General features: G+C 58.9%; 1 protein-coding gene across 3 annotated transcripts; it reads right to left on the bottom strand.

The window, feature by feature from the left end:
* Positions 1–25: 25 nt before the first annotated feature.
* On the bottom strand, positions 26–25,449 carry KCP (kielin cysteine rich BMP regulator). Of its 3 annotated transcripts, XM_059933449.1 has the most exons (42): positions 25,325–25,449; positions 22,812–22,978; positions 21,695–21,884; positions 21,530–21,606; positions 20,838–20,922; positions 18,080–18,147; positions 17,777–17,873; positions 17,553–17,635; positions 17,254–17,347; positions 16,303–16,391; positions 14,045–14,138; positions 13,834–13,913; positions 13,664–13,757; positions 13,235–13,320; positions 13,079–13,160; positions 12,685–12,837; positions 12,489–12,595; positions 12,318–12,411; positions 11,459–11,632; positions 11,244–11,326; positions 10,998–11,091; positions 10,720–10,908; positions 10,284–10,454; positions 9,492–9,668; positions 8,664–8,749; positions 8,317–8,407; positions 8,129–8,211; positions 7,953–8,046; positions 6,766–6,939; positions 6,457–6,539; positions 5,698–5,818; positions 4,680–4,759; positions 4,377–4,476; positions 3,781–3,869; positions 3,358–3,460; positions 3,113–3,255; positions 2,687–2,859; positions 2,494–2,605; positions 2,298–2,399; positions 1,333–1,497; positions 584–890; positions 26–446 (listed from the first exon to the last, which is right to left on the bottom strand). In XM_059933449.1, exons 1-42 carry the CDS (start codon positions 25,401–25,403, stop codon positions 178–180), a joined length of 5,082 nt encoding a protein of 1,693 aa, XP_059789432.1. In that variant the 5' UTR covers positions 25,404–25,449; the 3' UTR covers positions 26–177. The 3 variants fall into 3 exon arrangements, with proteins under 3 accessions (XP_059789432.1, XP_059789430.1, XP_059789431.1); XM_059933447.1 differs by having other exon boundaries at positions 8,129–8,229; positions 17,553–17,873; XM_059933448.1 differs by having other exon boundaries at positions 17,553–17,873.
* Positions 25,450–25,808: the final 359 nt, after the last annotated feature.

Genomic DNA, 25,808 nt, shown 5'->3' with positions numbered 1-25,808 from the left:
CAGCACACATACACACAGAGAAACCTTAGGGCAGTCCCCGAGTTTACTGCTTCTGACTCCACACGGCTGGGGTCTTTGCGGGGCCCAGACCCGGGCTCCCGATGCCCGGGCAGTGTGGGAGCTTCTCTCCGAGGGAAGACTTCTAGCCTGATGAATCCTGGTCGGTGTCGTCCTGGCTCAGGGTGGCCCCTGGGGCTCCCGGCTGGGGTTGGGCAGAGTGCTGGGTGGCTGGTCCCCAGTGAGTAGGACTGGGGGGCAGGCCTCGGGTGAGATACAGTGGGCCTCGTGCTCCACCAGGCCCGCAGGGCACAGGCAGCCGGGAACACAGGGCCTTACGCAGTGGGCCGCCAGCTCCCCCAGGGGGACATGCTGGTTGAAGCAGGTGCGGGGACAGGGTGGGCCACACTCATCAAACACGAAGCCACGGTCCAGGAGGCAGCCCACCACTGCAGGTGGAGTGGAAGGCAGAGTCACTTCCCAGTCACCAGGTCCACCCCCGTGACCCTCCCTGTACCTACGCTGTCCAGACCTGAGCCCTCTGTGTCACCCCTCCCCCAACTCGCACTGGGCATTGCCCCCTCACCGCAGAGCGTGGGGCCCCGCCATGCAGGAGTCACCCCCGCTTGGCGACAGTGGCTGGCATAGGCTTCCAGGGCGTCACAGAGGCAGGTGTCAGCCAAGGAGCCAGGACCACAAGCACAGAGGTCATACACGCAGGCGGCAAAGAAGGGCTCCGGTGGCACCACAGCATGGCAGCGACTGAACGGGGAGGACTTCAGCGCCCCGCACCGGGCGTTGGCCTCACGCCTGGCACGGTACCCTGCTGCCCGGCATGGATCCACCTCACGGCCCTTAGAACAGGGCCGACCAGGTCCTGGTCCCTCTGGGACCTAGGTGGGGAAAGTGGCTCTATATGGCAGCGTCCACTGGCAGCCGACCTTTGTGTGCTATGTTCTTCAAAGAACTTTCCACCAAATATTTTGTTTTAGCCTCATAAACCTCCCTATAAGAACAGCAAAGGAAGCATCAGCTCCTTTTTCTTTGTCCCCATTTTACAGATGGACAAACCAAGGCCCAGAGCAGGTAAGTGACTTGTCCAAGGTCACACAGTCCATGAGCGGCAAAGCAGGGCTTGGGGATTCAGATGATGAGACCTCTTTCAACACGCCATCCTGCCTCCCCCAGCACCATAGCAGGCAAGAAGGCCCCAAACCTCCTTGAAAGCCCCAAAACCCACCTGTGTGCAAACTTCCCTTTCCATACCAGAGGGCTGCTCTGAGATTCATGCTCAACTGTGCCTCCCCGCTGCCCCCCAGCTCCTGTGCCACTCACCTGCCAGCTATTCCCAAACGCAGCCTCAGTGGATAGGAGCAGCCCCTCAGGGCCCCGCAGATCATCCTGGGCAAAGCCATTGAAGTTGCCACAGAGCCCACAAATCTGGCCCCGGTAGGAGCCAGGCACTCTCACCTCCACCTGGGACTGCCCATCCCACAGCACCTGTGCAGAGAGGCTGGGACTGGAGAGTGGGGAAAGGCAGGGGCCCCAGGAAGCCCAGTGCCCATCCTGGCGGCGTCAGCACGCCCCCTGCTGTAGGGGAGGAGAATGGACGGGTGGAGCTGCCTCCTGGAAGGGAGGCTGCCCTGGCCAAGGCCAAGTAGGCACCTGCCCTGTCAGCCCTGGGCAAACACAGAAGACATGAAGAGCCACCCACAGCTCCCGCAAAAGGGCACCTTCTCCCCTCATCCTCCATGAACTCGGCGCCCCCATGAAATGCAACCCACTTCCAGAGAGTCACTCTCTCATGGGCATTCAGGCCTTACCGAGGACAAAGCATAATTAGAGTCTGTATCATAAGAGAAGACAAGCCTTATTTTATGAATTTACAAATGTGCTTGTTGCTGGAGGCCAGGGAGTGAACTACTCTTTGACATGGGAATTGGAAAAAATCTCTGAAACCACCCAGGAGACGGCGGTTGACATTGTCCACCCTCCCAACCCTTCCCCCATTTGACTGATGGGAAAGCTGAGGCCCAGAGAGGATTGGCTTAAGGTAATGGCCTAAGAGCCCCAGTGTGTGGGTGGCTGAGTCAAGATCGCAAACCAGGCTCAGAACTCCTTTCATCACACGTGGAGGTCTCTAACCCTGATTCCTCTTCTCCCTTCAGAATCCAGCAGAACTCTCTCACCTCTGTGGCCTCATTTGGCCTGGGAGGTAGCTGGTATCCCCACTCCCTCTACAGGTACAGACACCTGAACAGGCCCGAGGCTCCCCTGCACCCCACTCGCCCCGGCCGCACCTGGAGCCCCGGCTGGGCGTGTAGCATCACCGTGCGTCCCCGCAGCTCCACATACAGCAGAGGCTCCTGCAAGAAGGGCAAGGCGACGGGGCGCCCGTCCACCTGGAGGAGAAGGGAGGCGGGAGGAGGAGCGACGTCGGGACAGCGGAGAGGAAAGCGCGGGACCGACCTTCCCCGGGTCCTTGGCTCTACTCACCGTGACCGCCCCGGCCTGCAGCAGCCGCACGGCCACGTCTCCCAGCAGCACGGCCACCTCGTGGGTCCAGGACACGCCGCTCCGGCCCCGGTCATCGTTGGTCACGTGCACGCTGCGGCGTGGGAGGCCCAGATGCAGTGGTCAGCAGGGACGGGTGTAAGGGGGCAGGGAGAAGGCAGAGGGAGTTGCGCACCTAAAGTCTCCTCCACGGCAGTCCTTGGCCATCACGTAGCTGCAGCTGCCCTGGAAGTGCAGCAGGCGGCCGTCGAAGGTGCGGTAATGAGGGTCTCCGAAGGCCATGCAGGAAGCGGGCCGGGTCAGGCAGCGGGGGCAGCAGCTGCCGGGACTCAGGGCGGGGGCCTCGTCCTGGCCTCCGCCCCAGACACCGTCAGACACGCTGCACTCCCTGCCGTGCCCCACGCAAAGCCTCCCGGGGGACGGAGGATCGCCCGGAAGGCTCCAGGGCTCCTGGACTTACTGCTGGCGGGGTCAGAGCGCCACCTCGTGGCTGCTTCGGGAACTGCACGACCCGGGAGCCCAGCCTCCTCCTTCCCCGGTGCACCCAGGCGGGCGGTGCCAAGTGGCCACCCATCCCACCGTTTCAGACAGCGGCACTCACGGGCCCGCAGGAGAGCGGCGGGCAGCGCTGGCTCTGGCAGCTCACGGCGCCGGCTACGCAGGAGCAGCTGGTGCAGGCGTCCACGGCCCAGCGCTCCCCGGAGGCCACCTGCCGGCCCTGGTGCGCGCACCACTGGGCGGGGGCTGAGGGGACAGTAAGGGGCGAGGGTCCGCTGCCCATCCCTCACATTGGGTCTCGCTCCCGCCTCCCCCCCTCCCCGACCCCCCCATCTCCCTGGCCCGCACCTTGGCATCTCTCACAGCAGCTGCCAGCCTCCCGCACCTTCGCCCAGCCGTGGGGGCAGGAGAGGGCCTGGCACTCTTCCAGGCGGCACTCCACGCGGCCCCGCTGAGGACAGATGCCATTGCTCTAGGGACTTCCGGCAGGGTCTGGAGTCCCTGGCCTCACACTCTTGGAGAATTTCTGGATCAGGGACTGGGGCGGGAGCCCCCTCTCTCTCTGCCCCTGCCCCACAAGAACAGCCACTTCATGTTCAAGTAGGGGATGAAATGCACCTTCAGCTACTTGCCCTCACACAGGGATGCCCAGAGGGGGCGCCTTTTTCTGATGACCTCGAAGACCCCATATTCTCTGGTCCAGTGACCGGAGGCTCCTCCCTTTATCCATCTCTCAGGTCCTCCACCCTCACCCTCCCACCTCCAGCTCACATGACAGGTGCAAGTGATACAGGCGTCACTGGGGTCCTGCCAGCTCTCTCCATCTGCCACTCTCCGGCCCTCAGCTTCCACCACACATTCTGAGGAGGAAGAAATGGGGATGGGAGAGCACTGTCATTCCGCCTGCATGAGCTCACCCTGAAGGCCAGGGCAGAGCGGTGCCCACCCCATCCAATTAGCACCCTGATGGTGTTGATTTCTTCAACCAGCACCATGGGGCCTACTAGATGGCAGACCCTGCACCAGTGCTCGGGATGTCCAGAGTGTCCCGGAAGCCGCAAGAGCCAGAAGCTGGAACTTTCCTCTGGGCCAGCTGCCAGCTCAGCAGTGCGATGCCCTGCTAGTGGGCCTCAGGTCCTTGAGCTAAGCCTCAGGCCAGGCCTTGAGAATCCAGGCTTCATTCCCTGCCTCCCTCTACCTCATGCGTCCCTACTCCACCCCAACGAACAGCCCTCCCTTTCTACAAAAGAACAAAGCCTGCATTCTGAGTGCACACCCCAGGTTGCCCACTTGGCCCATGGATGCCACCCCTCCTGTCTCCCTCCTGGCTCCGGCTCTGAGGATGCAGAACAAAATTGGGCATGAACCCTGGCACACGGGGCAGCAGCTCCCAGGGGGGGTATGGCGCTCCAACAGGGGACAGCTGGGCTCAGGACAGGCCCGGTGAATGCAGAGCCAAGTCAGGTCCTGTGGAAGGGCACAGGAACACTACAGGTAGAGAACAGCAGGGAGGGAGCAGGGCCTAGGCAGAATGTGACATTCAGGACAAGTGGGCAAATGTCGGGGGTGAGTAGGAAGCCCAGAGCTGCTGCAGAAGAGAAGTCGCAGCCACAGCCCACAGAGGAGGAGGAAGAGGGGGCTTGAGGAGTCCCCAAGGCAGGAGGGCTCACCTGGCACTGGCAGGTGTAGCAGGGGTCTGGCGGGGCCAGCTTAGACCCCCGCAGGTGCTCCGTGCAGGGACTCAGTGGCTCTGTGAAGACAAGAACGCAGTATGGGAGATGCTGCCGGGATGGGGGTGGGGGACAAAGCCTAACTGACCCCTTATCCCCTTACTGCATCCCCGGGCTTTTTGGGCCCAGGGCATACTTATGGCCCTAACACCTTGATTCCAGGAATGACAGATCCCTTTTCCTTTTGTTCCAGCAAAGAAAAGTTTGGACTTTTGAAAAGGAACTTTGCTAGGCTGCTAGCATGGAGGGCCTGAAAACGGACGAAGTGTGGCTTCCTCAGCCTGAGGTCACTAAGGACCACTGGGCTGCCCGCCCTTCTCCCCCCTCCCACTTATCGTCTGAAAGGAAGCACAATGAGCCAGGTACCCCAGGTTCCAATCCTGGCTCCAGCACTCAGTGCCTGTGCCATTTTGGGCAAATTAATCAACTTCTCTGAACCTCAATTTCTTCATCTGTTAAAAAAAGGAGTAATAACACCTCCTCACTGGGTAACTGTGAGAATTTAATGTGATGCTGTTTATTAAAAGCACCAAGTACAGTGCGTGGCATGCAGTAGGTGCTTAGTAAATATCGTGCCTTTCCTCTTTCCCTGCAGCAGCACATCTGAGCGAGTGTTGACAAGAACACCTCTCCCCACCTCTATAGCTGGGCGACTCACTGCCCCTCTGGTCCTAATATCCCTGCCCTCAAGGAGCCAGCGGCCAGCACAACTGCAACCCTGCAGCGTCACCTGCTGGACAAGATGCACCAGGCTTCAGAGTCAAGGGGTCCTGCTAGCTTCCCGTTTCCCCTTAGGGTATTACAGGTCTCACCCTCCAGGGTACAGGTTTCCAGAACAACCCACTGGACTCAGGAAAGAGCTGGGGCTGGGATTGTGGAGGAGAGCTGGCTGGCCCTTCCAGTGTCACTCTGAGGGTGGCAGCCCTGCCCTCTTTACCCCCCCAGTCTGGGGACTCACGGGCACAGGTGGGGCAGCAGTGCTGGGGCCCAGGGGGCAGGAGCTGGCTGGCGGGACAGCCCACCAGGCTGGGACACTGCCACCGGTGACAGCGAAGGCTGGGAGTTCCCTCAGGCTGCAGCTGAACGAGCGAGCGAGCAGGGGGTGGGTCCCAGGCCATGGAAGCCGAGAGCCACCCTCTTTCCTCTGGACTCCAGGCTCCTCCATCTGCCTTGGGCAGGTCAGACTACAGTGTGCAGAGAGACTCAGCGTCTCCTCAGACTTGCTCCTCACCCCATGCCCCGACCCCCAGAGATGACAGTGCCCGCTCCCTGTAGTCACGTGGGCCTGAACCTTCATGCGCCTTTTGACCCTTCTGCACTCCCATGCCATCCTCCTCCCATGCCATCCCCCTCCCATGCCATCCCCCTCCCATGCCATCCCCTCCCCAATCCCACTGCCTAATCTCCTGATCTATGATGTCATTTGCCTGCTCAAAACCCTTTCATTGGCTCACCCTTACCTTTCAAATAGAATTTCCCCAATATGGCCCCCAACCAATTCCCAGGCATCTCCCCACAACCTTCTACCCACACCACCCTACACTCCAGCCAGGAGGGCCTGCCCACTGCCTGCCCCCCCAGACTTGCTGGCCCTGCCGGCTCTTCACCCCAAGCCCCTGCCTCACTCCCTGGGCACAGGGACACACTCCTGACTCAGACCCCACAATGCCTGCTCCCCGCAGGGTCCAGGCTGCCCCTCAGCGTTGCCCTCCCCTACCTCACAGGTGCACACTTCACAGGGGTCTGTGCCAGGCTGGAAGCTCTCCCCGGGCTCATACTTCTGACCCTCATGCTCACAGTCTTGGCAGGGGTGGGGCGGGGGGTTAAGAGCAGAAAAGAATCAGGGAGCTTTCAGGCTGGCAGCAATGCCAGGCCCCCCAGCCTCAGAGATTGGGGTGTGCATAAGAATGGGGGCCACTTCTCCTGGAACGACGCATCTCTGCCGCCCAGCCCAGGGCAATGGCAGGGAGATGCTGACCAGGCACTGCCTCCCTGCCCACACCCCCCCACCCCAGGCTCCCAGTACCAGAGCATCGAGGGCAGCAGTCACGGGGCCCCAGGTGAGGCTGGGCACAGGAGGTGATACACTGGACGTGGGCACAGGTGATGACACCCTCATGACACATGCAGGAGGAGCAGGGGCTGTCGGGGGGCTCCCAGCTACTGCCTTCAGGGTGCTCCTCCCCATGAACCAGGCAGCCTGTGTCCGAGGTGGGCAGGGATGAGCTCTGAGTCTGGGTTCTGCATGTCTGCCCCTGACCCACCCTCCTCACCCTGGGTGCTCAGTAGGGTATATGGGTGCCAGGAGGGGTTTCTGCAGGGATATAGTGGAAAGGTGGCCTGGGACAGAACTCCTGCATGTGATGGAGGGGAAAGACACTGGGTCGGGGTCAGAACACCTGGATTCTAATCCCATTCCTTGTCTGCTTGCTTGCTAGACCCAGTGCCAGGCAGCAGGCACTATCTGTTATAGCTGAGCACCAGCAACAGTACCTGGCCTGCAGCAAGTGTGTAATAAATGCACGTGGGATGAATGAGAGGTTCCATCAGTAACCATGTGCCCAAAGTAACTCAATCTCTACAAGTCTCAGTCTCCCCATCCGTTAAATGGAGATTTCATCTCAGGGCAAGGAGACGCTGACAGTTCCTATACCATGCTGGGCAGTGTATGGGGCGAGGGCCCACACAGGCTAAAAAAGGCCCCTACTCTAGAACCAGACGGCCTAGATGCAAATCTTTACTCTGCCATCTACTGGCTAAGTGACCACAGGTAAGTTATGTTACCTCAGTTTTCTCATCTGTAAAATGGGAAAAGTTAATAATAATACCTATTTGATGAGATCGTTGTGTGCATCAAATGAGGTATGTGTAAAGCGCTTAGCTCAGGGTCCGGCACATGGTATGTGCTCAATAAATGTTAATTGTCATTATTATCATTATGAATGGGGTGTGGTTAGGAATGCGGCAGCTTCGAGGAGATTCTAATAAGCACCTAGAAGGGGAGACGGTCTGGATAGGCCAGGGGCAGGGATAGGTAGGAAGAGCTGAAGGTGGATGTGGTGAGAGCTCAAGGGCTGAGGTGTGGGAGGGACAGACGGGTGGACAGGGAGGTGGGAAGTCTGGAGGAGAGCTGAGGGGAGGGAGGTGGGGCCGATGGAGGGACACGGGACCCAGGGACGGAAACAAGGGAGCAGCCCCACTGGCCAGGCATACCTCTGCAGCGAGGGCAGCAGCTCCCCGGCTTTGTGACCTGGAGTGGGCAGGGCAGAGGTGGGCACTGCAGCCGCTCACAGCTGACCTGGCCAGCCTGCAGGAGATGCACGGTCAGTGACTTGCTCCCCAGGCCAGCTGACCCCGCCCCTGCCCCCTCTGCCACCTCCCTACCACACCTGACAGCGACATCGCTCACAGCTGCCTGTGGGCCCCTCAAACTCCTCCCCGTCCTGGTGCTCCCGGCCCTGAGAGAGGCAGCCTGTGGGTGACATGTTTCCTGGGCGGGGGCTGTGCTACCAGGTCTGGCAGAGCGGGAGGGGGAGGTGCGGGGCGGGGGGCGGGGGGAGCCGGCATGTGTGCTCACTGTGGCAAACAGGGCAGAAGCAAGGCCCTGGGGAGGGATGGGGGCACAGAGCTGGAGCACACGGCTTCTTCTGGCAGCGCATGGAGCCTTCCTGGGGGAGAGAGGTCACGCTGCCACTTCCCATGTTATCACACCCTCAAACCAGGCCACACGTGGCCTCATGGGGGTGTGCCCCTACTGACCTGCCAGGCCCAGACCCCCTCCCTCAGCCCAGGAGGCCTGAGCCCAATCTTGTCCTGATGGATGTCACAGGCAGCGTGTACCCTGGGAGGAGGAGACGACCTCTTTCTGGCCAGAGAGGAGGATCAAGGGATGAAGGGCTCCAAGCCCCCAAAGGGCCGCCTCACCTGGCAGGTGCAGATGGAGCAGGTGGGGTCGAGCGGGTCAGGAAGGGTCTCTCCGGGGGCGGCGGTGACCCCATGATAGAGGCATCCTGGCAGAGGGGGGAATACAAGGCAGAGTCGCAATCAGTGGATCCCTCTGCTGCCACACGCACAGACACCAACACAGACACACACACAGACACACACACACACACACACACACACACACACACACACACACACACACACAGCCGGGCCTGGGGTCCTCTACCAAAGCTTAGCTAAGAGTCAGAAAGAGAGATGAGTGGCTGGGAAGGTGCGGGGCGGGAGGAAAGACGTCAGCCAGACCACGGTGGTGAGACTTGCATGCATGAAGCGCGGGGGAGGACTGAGGGTGGGACCACAGACCACCGGCCTTTGTGGGAGGAAGATGAGAGACATGGGCACACTGGAAATGAAGGTGAGAGGTGGGCTGGGCTCGGGAGGGTGGCTTCTTTAGAAGCCACGGGAGAAGGAAGTTGCCCAAATGTGGTTGGGTGACTCAAGGGCAGTGGAGCCACTGAGTGGCTTTGAGTCTGGTGACGTGATATTTTAGGAAGGCAGGGAGACAGCTGAAGAGCAGGAAGGTCTGGCAGCACAGGGGTGGTTATGTGGTGCCCCTCACAGTCAGCGTGAGGTGACAGCAGGGACAGAGAGGAGGGTGCGAGTATGGGGTGAGGAACCCCCGGAAAACCCAGGCTGTGGGCTTGCTGCGTGGCTGTCTCGGGGGAGGGGTGACAGTGACCAGACCAGGGGACTTGGAGCTGAAGGGAGGCCGGGGAGTCGAGAGGGGCAGTGGGAGGGCAGGTCTACCCTGGCAGGTCGGGCAGCAGTGCCCAGACGGGGTGAGCGGGTGGCTGCAGCCCAGAGGCTCACAGGGCCGGTGGCTGCAGGTCACGAAGCCTCCGAGACAGGTACACAGATTGCAGGGCTCTCGGGGATCCGGAAACTCCTGGCTGCTCAGGTAGGACTCCCGTAGGTACTCACAGCCTTGGAGAGAGGACAGGGAGGGCGGGGGGAGGGGCAGAAATCAGGGAGAGGAGACCAGTCATCCAGCTCTGAGCTTGGGCCTGGCCTGAGCCCAAGGCCTCAGAGACCTGGTGGGAAGGGAAGGGCTCAGTCTTGGCCGGTGCGTAAAGGGGTCTGGGGAGTGGCAGTTGGATTGGCCAAAGGGCAAACTTTCTCCCCTTCAGCCTGTAAGGAAGCTCCCTGTCCAGGGCCTTCCCTGTGGTCCAGTGGTTAAGAATCCATCTTGCAATGCAGGGGACGCCAGTTGGATCCCTGGTCGGGGAACTAAGATCCCACATGCCGTGGGGCAACTAAGCCCTCGCGCCTGCAACTACTGAGCTGGTGCGCCGCAATGCGCCACAACGAAAGATCCCATGTGCTGCAACTAAGACCCAACGCAGCCAATAAATAAATAAATATTACAAAAAAGAAAAAAGATAAATGCTCCCTGTCCAATCTATAGGAAAAACCCACACAGAATTTGGTCCAGGGCTTTTGTCTTACGGTAATAAATATTTTTGACCCACTCTAGGGCAGTAAAGATGACTTTGACCCCGCCCTCCTGTCCCCCCACCCGTACAGTTCCCGTCCCCTCACCGTCACAGGTAGGGCAGCAGTCACCCCTGGCAGGGAAGGGGCACTGTGCTGGGGCACAGGCCCTGGGCTCGCAGCTGACGCTGCCCTCCCAGCAGAGGCAGACGTGGCACCGGGCAGTGGGCGAAGGGAAGCGCTCGCCGCTGGCGAACTCCTTCCCCTGGTACAGGCAGCCTGGGGGGCAGGCGAGGGGCTGGGGGGCCATGGAGGCGGCGCACCGGGCGCACTACCTCCCGGGCCCTGCAGGCTGGGTGCGCACCGTTCCCCCACTTTCTTAGTGAGAACCCCGCCCCCGGAGGGGCGGGCCAGGAGGAAGGGGGGAGAAGGGGTGGCGCCCCGCCTGGAGATAAAGAGGGACGCAGAGTAAGAGGGGGACCGAGAAGGTGAGGCTCCGGGGTGGAGTTGGAAGGAGTGCGGGCGGGTGCAGCCGGGGCGTTACCGTCACAGGAGGGGCAGCAGGGCCCCTGGCGCGGGTGGGCGCAGGGCGCCGGTGGGCAGGGCAGCCGCTGGCAGGACACGGAGCCGTTGAGGCAGAGGCAGCGGCGGCAGGGGTCGTCGGGCTGGAAGAAGTGCTCCTGGTGGCGCACGGGGACCCCGCCCCCGGGCCGAGGGCAGCCAGAGGGGGTGGCTGCAGCCAGAGAGCCAGCGTCAGCGAGGCGGGGGGGAGGCTGCCGAGGGGGGTCCCTCCGGAGAAGCGGCGAGGGGTGCGGCTCCTACCCGGGCACTGCGGGCAGCACTCTCCTGGCAACAGGAGCGGCTCTGGACAGGGCAAGGGCGGGCAGCGGCGGGCTGGGCACTGCACGTGGCCGCTCTGCAGATGCACGAGGCCCGGCCAAGTCAGTGGTAGAAGGTGGAGGAGACCCCTCCCCTTCTCACTCTCACCTTGGCGGACCTCTCCTGGTCTCCCCAAGTGCCCCCACCCACCCCACCCACTCTTCCTTCCCATACGGGTGGCAGACTCACCAGACAGCGACACAGGCGGCAGGGGTCAGAGGGGTGGGGGAAGTCCGCTCCGTTGGGGTACTCTTTCCCACCAAAGGCACAGCCTGGGGGAGGGGGCAGCTATGGGCCTGGGAGAGGCTCTCCTTCCCCCAGGGCATGCTGCCCTCCCAGCCCTAAAGGCCTATAGATGGGGCCAAGCCATCCCGAGGGACCACCCCCCATCCCGTCCGCCTCACCATTGCAGTTGTTCTGGCAACAGGGACCAGGCAGCGGGTGGGCACAGGAGGCCCTGGGGCAGGCCCGAGGTTGGCAGTGGGCATGGCCTTCCCGGCACTGGCATTCCTGGCAGGGGTCTCGGGGGTGGGAGAAGCTCTCGCCATCCATAAACACTTGTTTCTCCAGGATGCAGTCTGGGCAGTGGGGCGGGGGGGGGCAGGAGTGGGGACAAAGACTGACAGTGCGAGGAGCAGGCTGACAGTCCCTCTACCCTTGAGTCCAGAGCCACTGCACAAGTGCCGCTTGGAAGCTGTCCCCATGGAGGGAGAGGAGGAGGAGGAGGGGCTGTGTATGCAGACAAGGATATCTCTCTGAGCACACACTTGTGCGTGTGTGTGTGTGTGTGTGTGTGTGTTTAGTTCCTTTACCTGCAGGCAGCTGTGTGTGCCTCTGAGGGTGAAGAGCCGAAGGGCTCATGCGTGTGCATGCCTGTGTTTGTGATATGCGCCCTGCACACTCTCCGTGGGGGCGGAGATCAGGGCACACAGCATCCCAGCTCCCAGTGTCTTGCGTAGGAAACCTGAACATTTGTTGCATGAACCAGGCTTATACAGGTATACGAATAGATGTGCGTGGTGGGGGTATTGGAAGAGGAAGTGTAGGAAAGGAGGGAAGGGTGGTGTCGTAACATGAAGGGACAAACGGATGTCTACTCATCTCTCCCACCCGTACCGTGTGGGTTCCAGAGAGTCCCAAGCTGTGTCAGACTGAAAACAATTCGGAAGGCCATTGCTTTCTAAGGTATCCGTTGGGCCCATGGGGCCATGGAGTGGCAGGGTCAAGGGTTCACCAAGCCAGACAGGTACAGTAAGCACATACCTGGGCACCTGGGGCAGCACTGGCCGGGTCCACTCTGGGGCCTGGCACAGGTTGTGGGAGGGCAGTTGACCAAGGAGCATGTCACGGTCCCATCCTGGGAGCAGGTGAGAGGGCAATGGGGGTGGGCCCCAGGAGGGGCTCAGCAGGGCAGCAGCAAGCCTGGGGGGGTACCTCGCAGTGGCAGGTGTGGCAAGGGCTGTCTGCATCTGTGAAGTTCTGCCTGTTGGCGTACACTTGGCCGTGGTAGGTGCAGCTCTCACAGCTGGGGCAGCAGGCACCTGGGTAGAGCAGGGTGATCACAGCCCAGCCGATCAGGGTGGGCTGGGCAAGGCAGGAGAAGAATGCTAGATCAGGGCGGGGCACTCACCAGAGGGCTGGGTGGGGTGCTGGCAAGGGGCTGGGGAGCAGAGCAAAGCCCTGCACACGGGCACCCCAGCTTGACAGGAACAGGTTGTGCAAGGCTGACCATCAGGCTCCCACTGGACCCCCTCAGCAAACTCCTCTCCACCAAGCACGCAGGCTACAGTGAGGGGCGGGAGGGCTGTCACCATGGCAACCTGGACACCTCCACCCATCCCTGTCCTTCCCAGACCATAGGACCCTTCCCAAGACACTGGCTTTGCCATCCCCACAGCAGCCTCTGAACACACTCTGGAATGGCTGGTGGACTTAGGAATGCCCCCCTTACGGTGAAGGAACACTCCTCCATCTCTAGCTGCTGGAAGCAGCACCCTTTCGTGGTTGCCCCCCAACACACACACCTGGGCAGAGCTGGGGGCCAGAGTCAGACAGGGTGCAGGGGGCGCCTGGGCACTCCTGCTCCTCACAGGAGACCTCGCCGGCCTAGGAGGGAGGCTGGGTGAGTGGCCCTCAAGGGACAAGACAGATCCGGGGCATGAGACAGCGGCACCGCCTACCTGGCAGGAACAGCGGACACAGCGGCCACTCTCTTGGAGTCTGAAGGTCTCCTGGCTCTGATACTGGTGTCCCTGGTACTCACAGCCTGGCTAGGATGACAGAGGGACTGGGGCACAGGGCTGGAGGCTGATGGGGAAGCCTCAGAGCACCCGAGGCGTCCACCCCCCACCCTGACAGCCACCCCTGTCCTCCAGGAGGCCCTGCCAGCCTCCCCCAGCCCCCACGTGCCCAGGGTGCCATGAGGCGAGGTGAGAACTCATCCCTCACCCGTGGTGACAGAGCTCAGCTTTAGAAAGGACTTCCCCTGTACTTTAGCTCAAGGGGGCTTCCTGTTAGTCCACCGGAAGCAACCACCCCACTCCGAGACCCAGAGCCTCTCTCGGGGCAGTGCCCACCCCTCCCCCTGGTGACTCGAGCCCCCCACTCACTGTCACAGACTGGGCAGCACTTCCCAGGGATCCTGCCTGGGTGTCTGCAGGGCGTCGGTGGGCAGGGCAGAGGCTCACAGTGGACACTCCCCTTCTGCCAAAAGGACCTGGTCAGCCTGTGAGAGGCAGGCCCAGAAGCCAGGCCCTCCCTGCGGGGCAGACACACTCACGGCACAACGGCAGTGGGAGCAGGGGTCCCCAGAGCCCACGGGCTCCCCGCTGCGGTACTCTCGCCCATTTAGGAAACAGCCTGTTGGGAAGAGGGTGCCTTAGACCCTCCTCAGGGCCCCATGCCATTCAGTGTCCTGGCTTTCATGGGAGGCTCGAGCTGGGCCGTCCATCAGCTTTCCGAGCCCCTCCAGGATCCACTCGCTGACTTACCATCGCACACAGGGCAGCAGGTGCCCGGGAGGGGCCGGGCAGGGTATGGGCACAGGCTGGCACATTCTCGCTGGTGGCACCGGATGTGGCCCTCCTGGTAGGGGGCAGAGTAGGCAGAGGAATGGGCCGTCAGAGCTCATCCAAGTGGCAGAAACAGCATTCGAATCCCAGCTATCCACTTATTAGATACTGCTATGAGTAAATTGTGTCCCCCTTCAAACTCTTATGTTGCAGTCCTAACCCCCTCAGATTGTGACCTTATTTGGAAATAGAGTCGTAGCAGATGTAATCACTTAAGTTGAGATGAGGTCAGACTGGAGTGGGGTGGCCCCTTGATCCATTGACTGGTATCCTTATATAAAGGGGAAATTTGGACACAGACACACACTCACACAGGGAGAGAAGCATGTGAAGATGAAGGCTGAAGCCACGGGATGCCAAGGATCGCCAGCCAACTGCCAGAGCTGGAGAGGGGCCTGGAACAGATTCTCCCTGACAGCCCTCAGAGGGAACCGACCCTGCCGACACCTCAGTCTTGGACTTCAGCCTCCAGAACCATGAGATAATCAATTTCTGTTGTTTAAGCCACTCCTTTTGTGATACTTTGTTACAGCATCCCAAGAAACTAATATAGATGTATAACCTAGCATGCCACTTAAGTTCTCTGTGCCTCAGTTTACTCATCTAAAAAAAAAAAAGAGAGACAATAATAGACCTGCCCTCATAGCCTTGTTATGGGGATAAGATAAGTGTGTGGTATGGCATCCACCTCTGGAAGCTGACAGTTAACAGATAGTAGCTGCTGCTACTCCCCATGGTCTTTCCCAGACAGACTCCATCCCTGGAGTTCACACCTATACCTGGGCTCACTACCTTAGCCCCATATGTATCTGGGCTGCCAGTGACTCTCCTCACAGGTCGGGGGGGGGGGGGGGCGGTGGGTTGTCAGTGTGAACAGGGAGGGGAAGCACATGGTTGCCAAGGGGTTGGGTGCTCCACGGCCTTCACAATGGAGTCCTCAGTCCTTGGCAAGCTGTCAGGAAGCTTTGTGACTCTGGCTTCAGCCCCCATGAACCACAGCCCTCCTTGGCGTGCACCCTGCCTGGACATTAGGCCTCCGTGTGACCCCCTTCCTCCCCCAGGCTTTGCCCTGACTCTTCCCTTATGCCTGGTGTCTTAGCCCATTCAGGCCACTGTAATAAAAATTCCCATAGTCTGGGTGGCTTATAAACAACAAAACTTTAGTTCTCACAGTTTTGGAGGCTGGGGAGTCCAAAATCAAGGTGCTAGGAGTTTCAGTGTCTGGTGAGAGTCTCCTTCCTGGTTCATAGATGGCTGTCTAATTGCTTGTGTCTCCACATGGTGGAAGGGACGAGAGAGCTCTCTGGGGTCTTTTTTATACAGGCACTAATCCCATCCATGAGGGCTCCACCCTCATGACCTAATCACCTCCCAAAGGCCCCACCTCCTAATACCATCACTTTGGGGGTTAGAATTTCAACATATGAATTTGGGGTGGTACACAAACATTCAGTCTATAGCACCATTTCTCCCTGCTCAAATCCTACTCACCGGTTAAGATCTAAGTAAACACCCCCCCCCCCCCGCATGAAGATATTCTAGATCTGTTCTGCCCAATAGAAATATAACACAAACCACGTATGTCATTTTAAATTCTCTAGTTGTCAAATTTCAAAAAGTAAAAAGAAACAGATGGACCTAAATTTTAATATTATGTTCCACTCAAACCAAAATATCCAAAAAGTTATTTCAACATGTAATCAACATGAAGTGTTAATGAGATATTTTACATTCCTTTCTTTCGTACTAAGTCTTTGAAATCCAATGTATATTCTACATTTAGAGCCCATCTCAAACCGGACAACCACATTTCAAGGGCTCATTGTCCACATGTAGTGGCTCCTGATCAGACAGCAGAGTTCTAGATGCCTCAGGCCAGTTGTGTTTCTCCCTCCCTGGAGCTTGGGCTGCCTGTCATATCCCGCCCAGCCTCACTCCTGTAACCTGAAGCTCCTCGAGTTTGGTTCACAGACATCCTGCTCACCTACTTGCTCAGAACTGGACATACTGAGGGCGCGACCCCTTCCCCACCCTCATGGTGTTCAGGGTTAGGTCTCCTCCATCTCTGTCCCCTCACAGTGCCTTTTGGGATGTGTTCAGTGGAATGAAGGAACGAATCTGGCGGGCCTGGGGTCGGGGAGGGGTGGGGGCAGCCCAGGAGCAGCACTGAGACTCACCAGGCATTGGCAGATCCGGCAGGGGTCCCCAGGTGTGGTCCACTCTTGGCCATGCTCCCAGTGAGAACCACCTTCTGTGCAGCCTTGGGCTGGGGGGCGATGGGCAGAGGGAGGCCTGGTGGGAGCTTCAGCCAGAACCCCCTCCTTCACATGCCCTCTGAGGGCTCTCCTCTGAGCCTAAACCAGACCAGATCCTGCCTCTGCCTGGACCCCTCGCCTCAGCCTTCCAGCGCCCCAGGCTGGCTAAGGCCCAAGTTCCTTAGCCTGCCCTTCCCAGCCTTCCAGGGCCAGCATGGCCACACCCACCTGTCTCTGGCCCCTCCCCATGTCTCAGTGCAAGTTTTGGCCATTCCTGCCTGCCTGCACCTTCCCGACTAACACACACCCACCTCACACTGAGTGTCAGTCCCAAGCTGCCCTCTTTTCCTGGAATGCCCTCCACCGTGTTCCGCCCTTCACCTTGCTAACTGCTCTTTAACCTGGAGGTTCGCTGCAGACTCGCCACCTCCAGGATGCTTTCCTTTCTCTGCCCAGGCTGCATTAGGTCGTCTTCCTCTGAGTTTCCATAGTATCTGTGCATAATCTAATCCTGCCTTTGCAAGAGTACTGGCATGGACTTAGTGTCACCCTCTAGTGGTCTGCCTCGAGGGCCCACCCTGTGTCTTCTGTGCACAAAGCAGGTAATAGTCAACGTTTATTGACGTACATATCATTACACACATCTTACAAATGGGGAACTGAAGCACGGAGTAGCTCCCTCAGAGGTACATAACCACTGACAAGGGCAGAATCTGAGCCCAGGCCTTCCAGCCCCAGAGGAGGGATGGCCAGGCATGGCTCCCCCCACTGACGGAACCCGCAGGTCAGAGGCCAGCAGAGTGGGCTTTGGGTTGAAGAAGTGGCATAACAGCCCTCCCTGGAGCTCTACCAGGGAAGGGGCAGGGCGCTCACCTTGGCAGGTTGGGCAGCAGTGCCCGGGCCTCAGGGCTGGTTCAGGGCAGGGGATGGGCGGGCACTTCATGGGCACACAGCGAACCAGGCTCCTCTGTAATGCACCCATAGCTGTACTGCCCCTGGGTCTGGCTCCCAGAGACAGCAGGATAGGCCACAGAGTGGGGATGGAGGGAGAATCTCTCTGGCACCAGGCCTCAGAAAGTATGTGAGGGGCTGAAAGAGTGGCAGGTGTGACCCAGGGTAGGCGGGGGTGTCCCAGGAAGATCAGGGTCTGGGCAAAGGTGCGGGGGACTCACCAGGCAGGAGCATTGGAGACAAGGGTTGGAGCTGGACAGGAAGTTGGCCCCCTCCTCATAAAGCTGCCCCTCATACTCACAGCCTGGGGAGTGTTGCCAGGGTGACGGACTGGTCAGCAGAGAGCAGGGTGGGTGGACATTACCCGAGGGAAGGCATGACCCCAAGTAGGTACGGAACCCTCTGGGGCCGAGGGGACGGCGGGGCAGGGTGGGGGGGAGGTCACCTGGCCGGCAGATGGGGCAGCACTCCCCAGGTGGGGTGTAGCTCTCCAGGCAGTTGAGCTCTGAGCATGAGGGCCCCTGGCACTGCACCGTCCCTGCCTGCAGGGTAGACACTGAGCCCTCCTTCCTCCTCTACTGCCCAAGCCAATTTACTCTGCTGGCCTAGCAGGCTCCAGGCCTCAATGCCGGGGTGGCAGCAGCAGCCCTGCCAGGACCCCAGATTGGGCTTGGCGCTGCCAGGCCTGGGGTTAAGCCGGGCGGTGGGGACGTGGGTGGTGGATGGGACAAGGCTCTGATTCCCTTACCTGACAGGTACAGATGACACAGGGCTCCAGTTGCCACGTTTCCCCACTCCTGTGGCCTCCAGTACAGTCTGCAAAACCAGGGCCAGGCCCCCAAGTAAGAGACCCAGAGAACTGGGGCGAAAGCACGGCCAAGGGCGCCACATCAAAGGGGCACCATTCAGGTGATTCTCAGAGATTTGTATACTTACTGCAACTTTCCAGCAGATGGCAGTATAGTGTCTGCCTCGAATAATCACTAGATTTCCATTATTTTACAACACACGGAAGCATTGAGGAAAGTGTGCCTTTTTTAAAATTTCACCAAAAACATTATATGTGCTAGCAGTGGCCCTGAGGCACCACGTGTCCTGCAAGCGATGTGTGTGTGTGTCCCTTTTCTTTGTTGGGAGATCCAACAACTCCCAAGACTTTACTCCTCATCTCTGGCCAAAACTCTCAGGCTACATTTCCAGACCTCACCAGTACCTAAGCCTCTGTCCCACCTTTCAAACTAGCAGCTGCCATTCTTCCTGGGGTAGGGTTGCCAGAGAAAATATAGGATGCCCAGTTAAATGTGAATTTCAGATGAACAACACATAATATTTTAGTATAAGTATGTCCCAAATATTGCACCGGACATACTTGTATTTAAAAATGTTATTTATACAAAATTCAAATTTAACAGGGCATCCTTTTTTTTTTTTTTTTGGCAGTGCTGCTTGCAGGATCTTAGTTCCCTGACCAGGGATTGAACCCAGGCCCTCAGCAGTGAAAGCATGGAGTCCTAACCACGGGACCACCAGTGAAGTCCCAGGTATCTATATGTTTATTTGCTAAACCCGGCAACCTTATCTTCCTGACTATGAACCAGTAATAGCCACTGCCTCCACTCCTTTCCAGCTGTCTTCAGGTCACTGGCATCACTAGTTTCCCAAGCTCAGAGTCCACTATTCCATGGGATCCAACTATGTTCTTTGGAAACACCCCTCCTTCTGCAGCCCACTGCCATCCTTGGCTCCATGCCTAGGCAACCACTGTAATAGCCCCCTAACTGGTCTCTCTGCATATAACCCATACCACATGAAAATTCCAAAAACGCCTCTTTGAACATGCCACACTCTGGCTTCTCAGCCTTCAGTGGCTCCCCATTGTCCACAGAAGAAAGTCCAAACTGTAAGGCTTACAGCAGTTTGCTCCCACTGGCCTTCCCAGTCTGATTTCCTGCAACACACCTTTCCCCACTCTGTTGCCTAGAGGGCCTTCAAGTACACCCTTTCCTTCTGGTGAAACCCCACTTTCCCTTGAAGATCCAGCTCGGATGACCTGTTGTATGTAGAGCCCTCCCTGATCACCTAGTCTGGGTGGGCTTCCCCTGCCCTCCTGCCCTCTCCTCTGGCGACTGACCACTTATGACCTTTCTCCACCTCCTCTTAATCTGTTCATTGGCTCTGAAATCTTGTATTATACTAGCTATATACATTTATCTTCTCACTAGATTAGAAGCTGCCTGAGGAAGGGAAAAAGATCAGGTAGAGCTGGGGTCCCCCCAACCCCCGAGCCACGGACAGGTAACTGTTCGTGGCCTATTAGGAACCGGGCCGCACAGCAGGAGGTGAGCAGCAAGCGAGTGAGCAAAGCTTCATCTGTATTTACAGCTGCCCCCCATGGCTCGCATTACCTCCTGAGCTCCGCCTCCTGTCAGATCAGCGGTGGTATTAAATTCTCATAGGAGTGCGAACCCTACTGTGAACTGTGCCTGCGAGGGATCTAGGTTGCGTGCTGCTTATGAGAATCTAACGCCTGATGATCTGAGGTGGAGCTGAGGTGGTGATGCTAGCGCGGGGAAGCGGCTGCAAATACAGGTTATCATTAGCAGAGAGGTTTGACTGCACAGAGACCATAATAAATCAGTTGCTTGCAGACTCATATCAAAACCCTATCGGGGGCTTCCCTGGTGGCGCAGTGGTTGGGAATCTGCCTGCCAATGCAGGGGACACGGGTTCGAGCCCTGGTCTGGGAAGATCCCACATGCCGCGGAGCAACTGGGCCCATGAGCCACAATTACTGAGCCTGCGCATCTGGAGCCTGTGCTCCGCAACAAGAGAGGCCGCGATAGTGAGAGGCCCGCGCACCGCGATGAAGAGTGGCCCCCGCTTGCCACAACTAGAGAAAGCCCTCGCATAGAAACGAAGACCCAACACAGCCATAAAATAAAAAAAATAAATAAATAAACAAACAAACAAACAAAAAAAACCCTATCGGTGGGTGGCAAGTGACAATTAAGGTGCATCTTATGGAATAGACTGGATATAAGCAACACACTTTTGGTGTCACTGTCTCCCATCGCCCCCAGATGGGACCATCTAGTTGCAGGAAAACAAGCTCAGGGCTCCCACTGATTCTGCATTATGGTGAGTTGTATAATTATTTCATTATATATTACAATGTAATAATAATAGAAATAAAATGTACAATAAATGTAATGCGCTTGAATCATCCTGAAACCTTCCCCCACCACCACCCCGGTCCATGGAAAAATTGTCTTCCATGAAACTGGTCCCTGGTGTCAAAAAGGTTGGGGACTGCTGATGTAGAGAGCCTTTGGTTCAGTCCCAAGTCAGAGGCAGCATTTGCTGACTTGGGGTTCGCTTCTGAACAACCCTAGCCACTGCCAGAGCGAGTGGGCAGACGCCCTCTGGACACGTGGCAGGTGGCAGGCCAGGCTCTGGGGCCCCAGAACGAGTGCAGGAGGTGGGGCTGGGGCTGGCAGAAGGCTGACCGGGCTCGCAGTGCGGGCAGCACGCGCCCGGCTCCGGGCAGGGTCCTCTTGGGCATGGCTTCTGGGTGCAGGTTATGGCTCCTTCCTGTGGAAAGTAGGCATCAGAACCCTGGAGGATAGGGCCTCCAGAACTGAAACCTCTCCCCAGGCTGGGACCCACCAGAGGTGCAAGAGGCTGAGTTGGCTCAGACTACGTGGGCTACCCTTGGCCCAAGGACAGAAAAGAGACATCCTTCCCCCTCCCCCATCATCTCCTGCCACTCTCGACCCTCGGAAACCATCTCTTCCAGGTGCCAGCAAATTCCCCAGCGTGGAGAGATCCTAGAAAGGGAACCAAGGGCTTCCTCAGTGGAGGGGTGAGGAAAGAAATAGGTGGGTGTGGAGCCAAGTGAGGGAGCAGAGGCAGGTAGATGGCAGGGACAGATGGATGACTGGGGACACTGAGGGTCCACAGGCGAAGGAGCAGGTATAGGAAGACAAGAACCCCACTGTGTGCGTGGGGATTGAGCTCCAGAAAGCAGAACTCTTAGGAATCAGCTGAAGGCGGCCAGTGGCAAGGCTTGGGGGGATGGGCAGGGAGACCCCACTTCTAAACATTCAGCACACCAGGCTGCAGCGACAGGTAGCTGAGGTGAGGCAGACAGGTGAGGGGAACAGGTATGGGGTATCCAGGGTGGGTCACAGGAGCTCACCAGGCAGCGGCAGGTGGTACAGGCGTCTGTGGCGAAGGTCTCCCCATTGCCATAGGCCTGACCGTTGTGGCTGCAGCCTGAGGAGGAGATGGTGCTGTCGCTCAGGCGCTCAGGGCCATTTCCGGGCCCTGAGGTGGTGCCAGTGGGCAGGCGGATGGCACTCACCATGGCAATGGGGCAGCCCAGGCTGGGGGACACAGTGTGCGGCCCCGTCCTGGCAGACACAGGCTGTGCAGGCATCAGGCTCCCAGCGAGCCCCCTCGGGCCAGGCCCGACCCAGCCCCCAGCACTGGGGCGAAGCCGGGTGGCATTCACAGGACTCCAGCTGCCTCACCCTCCCCTGCAGGTCTTTGTTCTGGGGAGAGAGGTGGGGCTAAGAGGCACTGGCTCAGCTTTCCCCACCAACTCCCACAGATTTGTGGGGTGTGAAAGCCAAGGCAGGATGAGAAGGAAACGTGACAGTTCCAGAGAAAAGTGGGTCCCCTTCCAGGCAGAATCCAGCTCAAACAGTCCCAGTTCTCATAGCCTGGGGTCTGGATAGGCTCGCAGGGGATCACGGGCCCCCAGTCCTCTCCTTTAGACAAAAGGGGACTCAGTGCCTGTGACCCAACAGTTAAAGACCTTTATCTATCCGAAATCTTTCCTGATCATGCTCCATAATGTTTGCCGAATACATGAAAGAATATGAAAATCTGACAAAACAAATACCCGGAGGTGCTTCCCTGGTATGAAAGAACCGATGTTAAGAACTGTTTAACAGTTCTTAGCCTGGAGGGCTTCCCTGGTGGCGCAGTGGTTAAGAATCCGCCTGCCAATGCAGGGGACAGGGGTTCGAGCCCTGGTCCGGGAAGATCCCACATGCCGCGGAGCAACTAAGCCCATGCCCCACAACTACTGAGCCTGCGCTCTAGAGGCCGTGAGCCACAACTACTGAGGCTGTGAGCCACAACTACTGAAGCCCATGCGCCTAGAGACCGTGCTCCACAACAAGAGGAGCCACTGCAATGAGAAGCCCTCGCACCGCAACGAAGAGTAGCTCCCACTCGCCGCAACTAGAGAAAGCCTGCGTGCAGCAACGAAGACCCAAGGCATCCAAAAATAAATAAATAAATAAATAAATAAATTTATTAAAAAAAGAAAAAGAACCGTTCAGATAAGAATCTTTCTACGTACATTTAAAACAAAACTCTATTTCAGGGTCCCGCGGGCCCCCCTTCTCTCCTTCCCTCTCACTACATGAGGCCTGCCCTGCCCCACGCACACCCACTGCCTCCAGTGGTACCTGTTCTCTGAGCTCTGTGACTTCAGCCTCCAGCCTTCCCAGTCGCTCCTCCAGGGGGCGCCACTGCTTCTGGGGGGCCCCAGCAGGGGCTGAGGAGTGGGCGGGCGCCTGCAGCTGATAGTCGTGGATGTCAGCAAGCCCCAGAGACTCCCTGGGGATGGCCCCTCCTGAAAGCACAAGAATCCAGGGAGGGCCTGTCAGTGAGGGGCTAGCAAGACTTCCTGGGTTTGTCTTCCCATTGATGTCTATCCTGTGCCCCACCCTTGTCCACCTGCCACCCCCCATCCAGGGAAGGAGAGGTGGTCTGTGAGGGGGGCTGGAGTGAAAGCATGGGAGGAGGAGGAGAGAGCCCTGGGTGCAAGAAAGTGACCTAGACCAGCTTTCCCAAGTAGTAAGAGCCTCAGGCAGGTATATAAGCCCTAGGGACCCCGCCTCACTGGGATCCTGGGGGCAGGATCTAGATCAGGGCCTCCCTGTAGCCTGCCCTGACTCTGCAGGGGTCCCCAGCCATGGGGGCTGTGCCAGGGTCATCCAGCCTCACTCAGGCCACGGACTTGGCCAGGGGCAGCCTGGGGAGCTGATATGTCATGCTGGGAGGGCCCACAAGCCAGCACAGGCTGAAGTACAGGAGAGGGAGACAGAGGAGTGAAAGGCGGGGCTGCTTTCAGGTACCTGGGGTCTGTGGGCAAACCCCAGCCTCCTTCTGCTTGTCTTCACCTTCAGAAAGGGCACCACTTCCGTGCACAGGGAGGGGCAACTCTTCCCTCTGCCGCCACTCCCAAGCCTTGCCACTGTTTTCCAGGCCTGTGGCAGAGGGGCCTGGGAACTCCACACAGGGCGGAGTGGGCTCCAGAAAGTGGGACTTGGTTGCATTTCTTGAAGGGTTTGGGGAGGGTGCTGGTAGGGCCCCCAACTAGATTTCAAGGCACCATGAGAATGAAGACAGGTTGTCCCGGGTTCTGGAGCACACTGGGTCCTAGGAGGGGGCACCTCTGAGTTCAGGCCTGGGGTTGGGGACGGCCACTTTCACCTGACTCTGATCCCTCTCCTACCGTCGGGGAAACAAAGGTGGTGGGGGTCATTGTCTGACTCCAGGTGTCCTTCCCACAAACATCATCCCTCCTCCCAGCAGAGGCGGGCGGGGCAGCAGAGGGTCTGGAGCGGGAAGTGAGTGAGCAGAGGAAGAGGTGGAGGGAGAGGGAAGGGTCTTTCTACCGAGGCAGCTCATTAGTGAGGCTGGGCCTGGGGGTGGCTAAAAGGGTTTCTCGTGGACACTAGTCCCGTGAAGCGGGGGAACAATATTGCTCACTCCCCCGCCCGCCACTGCCTCCACCAAAGGGGGCTGAAGATTCTCGTCCAAGACCTAAATTGTCTTCTTTCGTCCAAACCTGTTTTGTCCTGAGTTCCTCGGCTTGGTTAATGCCATCCCCACCTACCCAGAAATCTGGGGCTCAGCTTCTCTCTTTTGTACCCCTCCCAAAGTCCATCAGTCTCTGGTCTCAGCCAGTCATCCCCCAACCCATCCCCCCCAGCCCCTCTCCTCTACCCTCTGTCGCCACTCAGGAGGCTGAAGACTCCCTGCCTCCACGTGCTCCTCTTCTCTTTTCACAACCTTTCTAAATCACACATCTGAAGGTTCCCAGCAGCAAGTCCAAATGTGAGCTTTCCCAAGTGCCATTCATCTTTTCAGCCCACCCTGCTACCCCCCCGCCCCCCACCCACACCCCTACCTTGGGCAGGGTGTCGTCACTTGGAATGGCTCTCTGTCTTGGTAAGGCCCCTGTACCTCGCTTCCTTCCCAGCCCCATGAAGGGCGGCCAAGGATGGGGTCCCAGTATCTTAAACCCTCCACCCCAGCTTGACACCCCACCCCACCCCCATGATTCCTCCTTTCAGGCCACTCCCTCCAGGCCTGCTTAATCAGGCCCAAGAAAGGGGTCGGGGAGAAGCTGAGGGTCCTCTGGGACCCTCAGGGAAGATCGGGCCGGTCCTTTGCCTGGAGAGACCTGCAGAAAGAGCTCCTGATTGTTGCACAAAGCCTGATTGCTCCCCGTGGACCTGTCCTCGGCTCCCCTCCCTTCCCCCCCTGCACAGTCCCGGCCCTGACCTCCCTGTTCCTGCCTGTCCTTCTGGATGAAAGCCAGACACAGAGACTCAAAGTCAGCTCCCATGGCGGGCCTTCTTTTTTTTCCCCTTTCTCAAGACAAATAATTAACTTCAGACTCCCAGATTCCAGGGCAGACTCTCCCCCACCGCTGCCTGCAGGAATTCTTCTCGAGGCCAGAGCAGGAAGCCCTGTCCTGCTCCGGGACCCCATGCCACAGTCTCCGTGCTGCCCCGACCATGCTGGCTCCTCCACCGACGGGGAGGACTCAGGCTGGCCTGGGAGGCGCACGCACCCCGAGGCAGGGCCCATGGAGGCGGCCCCCGGCCCCAGCCGTTCCCTCAGACTGGGCTGAGCAAGAGGTGAGGTCCTGCCTGTCTGCCCCCAAGCCCTTGGTGCCCCGACCCACCTCTGCCGGTCCCCGGGGCCAGTGCCAGGCCCGTGAGCTGCAGAACGAGGGGCAGCAGAGCGGCCGCGGCCCTAGCCATGCTCGTCCTGCCTTGCTGACTGTGGTCGTGGCACAGCAGGCGCTGGGAGAGGCGGGGTGTGGAAACGCCAGGCCGCCTCCCACCCAGCCTTTGTTCAGGGAGGGCTTCTGGTGTCTGTCAGCCCGCCCCCTGGAGCCTGCCTTCCTGACGGGCACCTCGACCCGACCCCGGGGCCCGGCCCCATCCTGACCCCCAGACCTGGCTCAGAGGTGCAGGGGAGCCCCCGGGAGAGCAGGAAGCTGGGAGGGGATGGGGGCGACTTCTCCTGCATGTGACCCAGGAGCAGGCTCTAAAACCCCACAGACTCATCACTCTTGGTCTCTGGGACAGCTGGTCTCCCAGCCCCTTGGGTAACTTCGTCACCCTGGGGTTCCCTTCCTCACCTGTTTACAGGAGAAGCAAACT

Source organism: Balaenoptera ricei, chromosome 9, assembly GCF_028023285.1.
Source record: "Balaenoptera ricei isolate mBalRic1 chromosome 9, mBalRic1.hap2, whole genome shotgun sequence".
Classification (NCBI taxonomy): domain Eukaryota; kingdom Metazoa; phylum Chordata; class Mammalia; order Artiodactyla; family Balaenopteridae; genus Balaenoptera; species Balaenoptera ricei.
The sequence above is the reverse complement of the archived record's forward strand: the minus strand, read 5'-3'. Positions and strand labels throughout refer to the sequence as shown.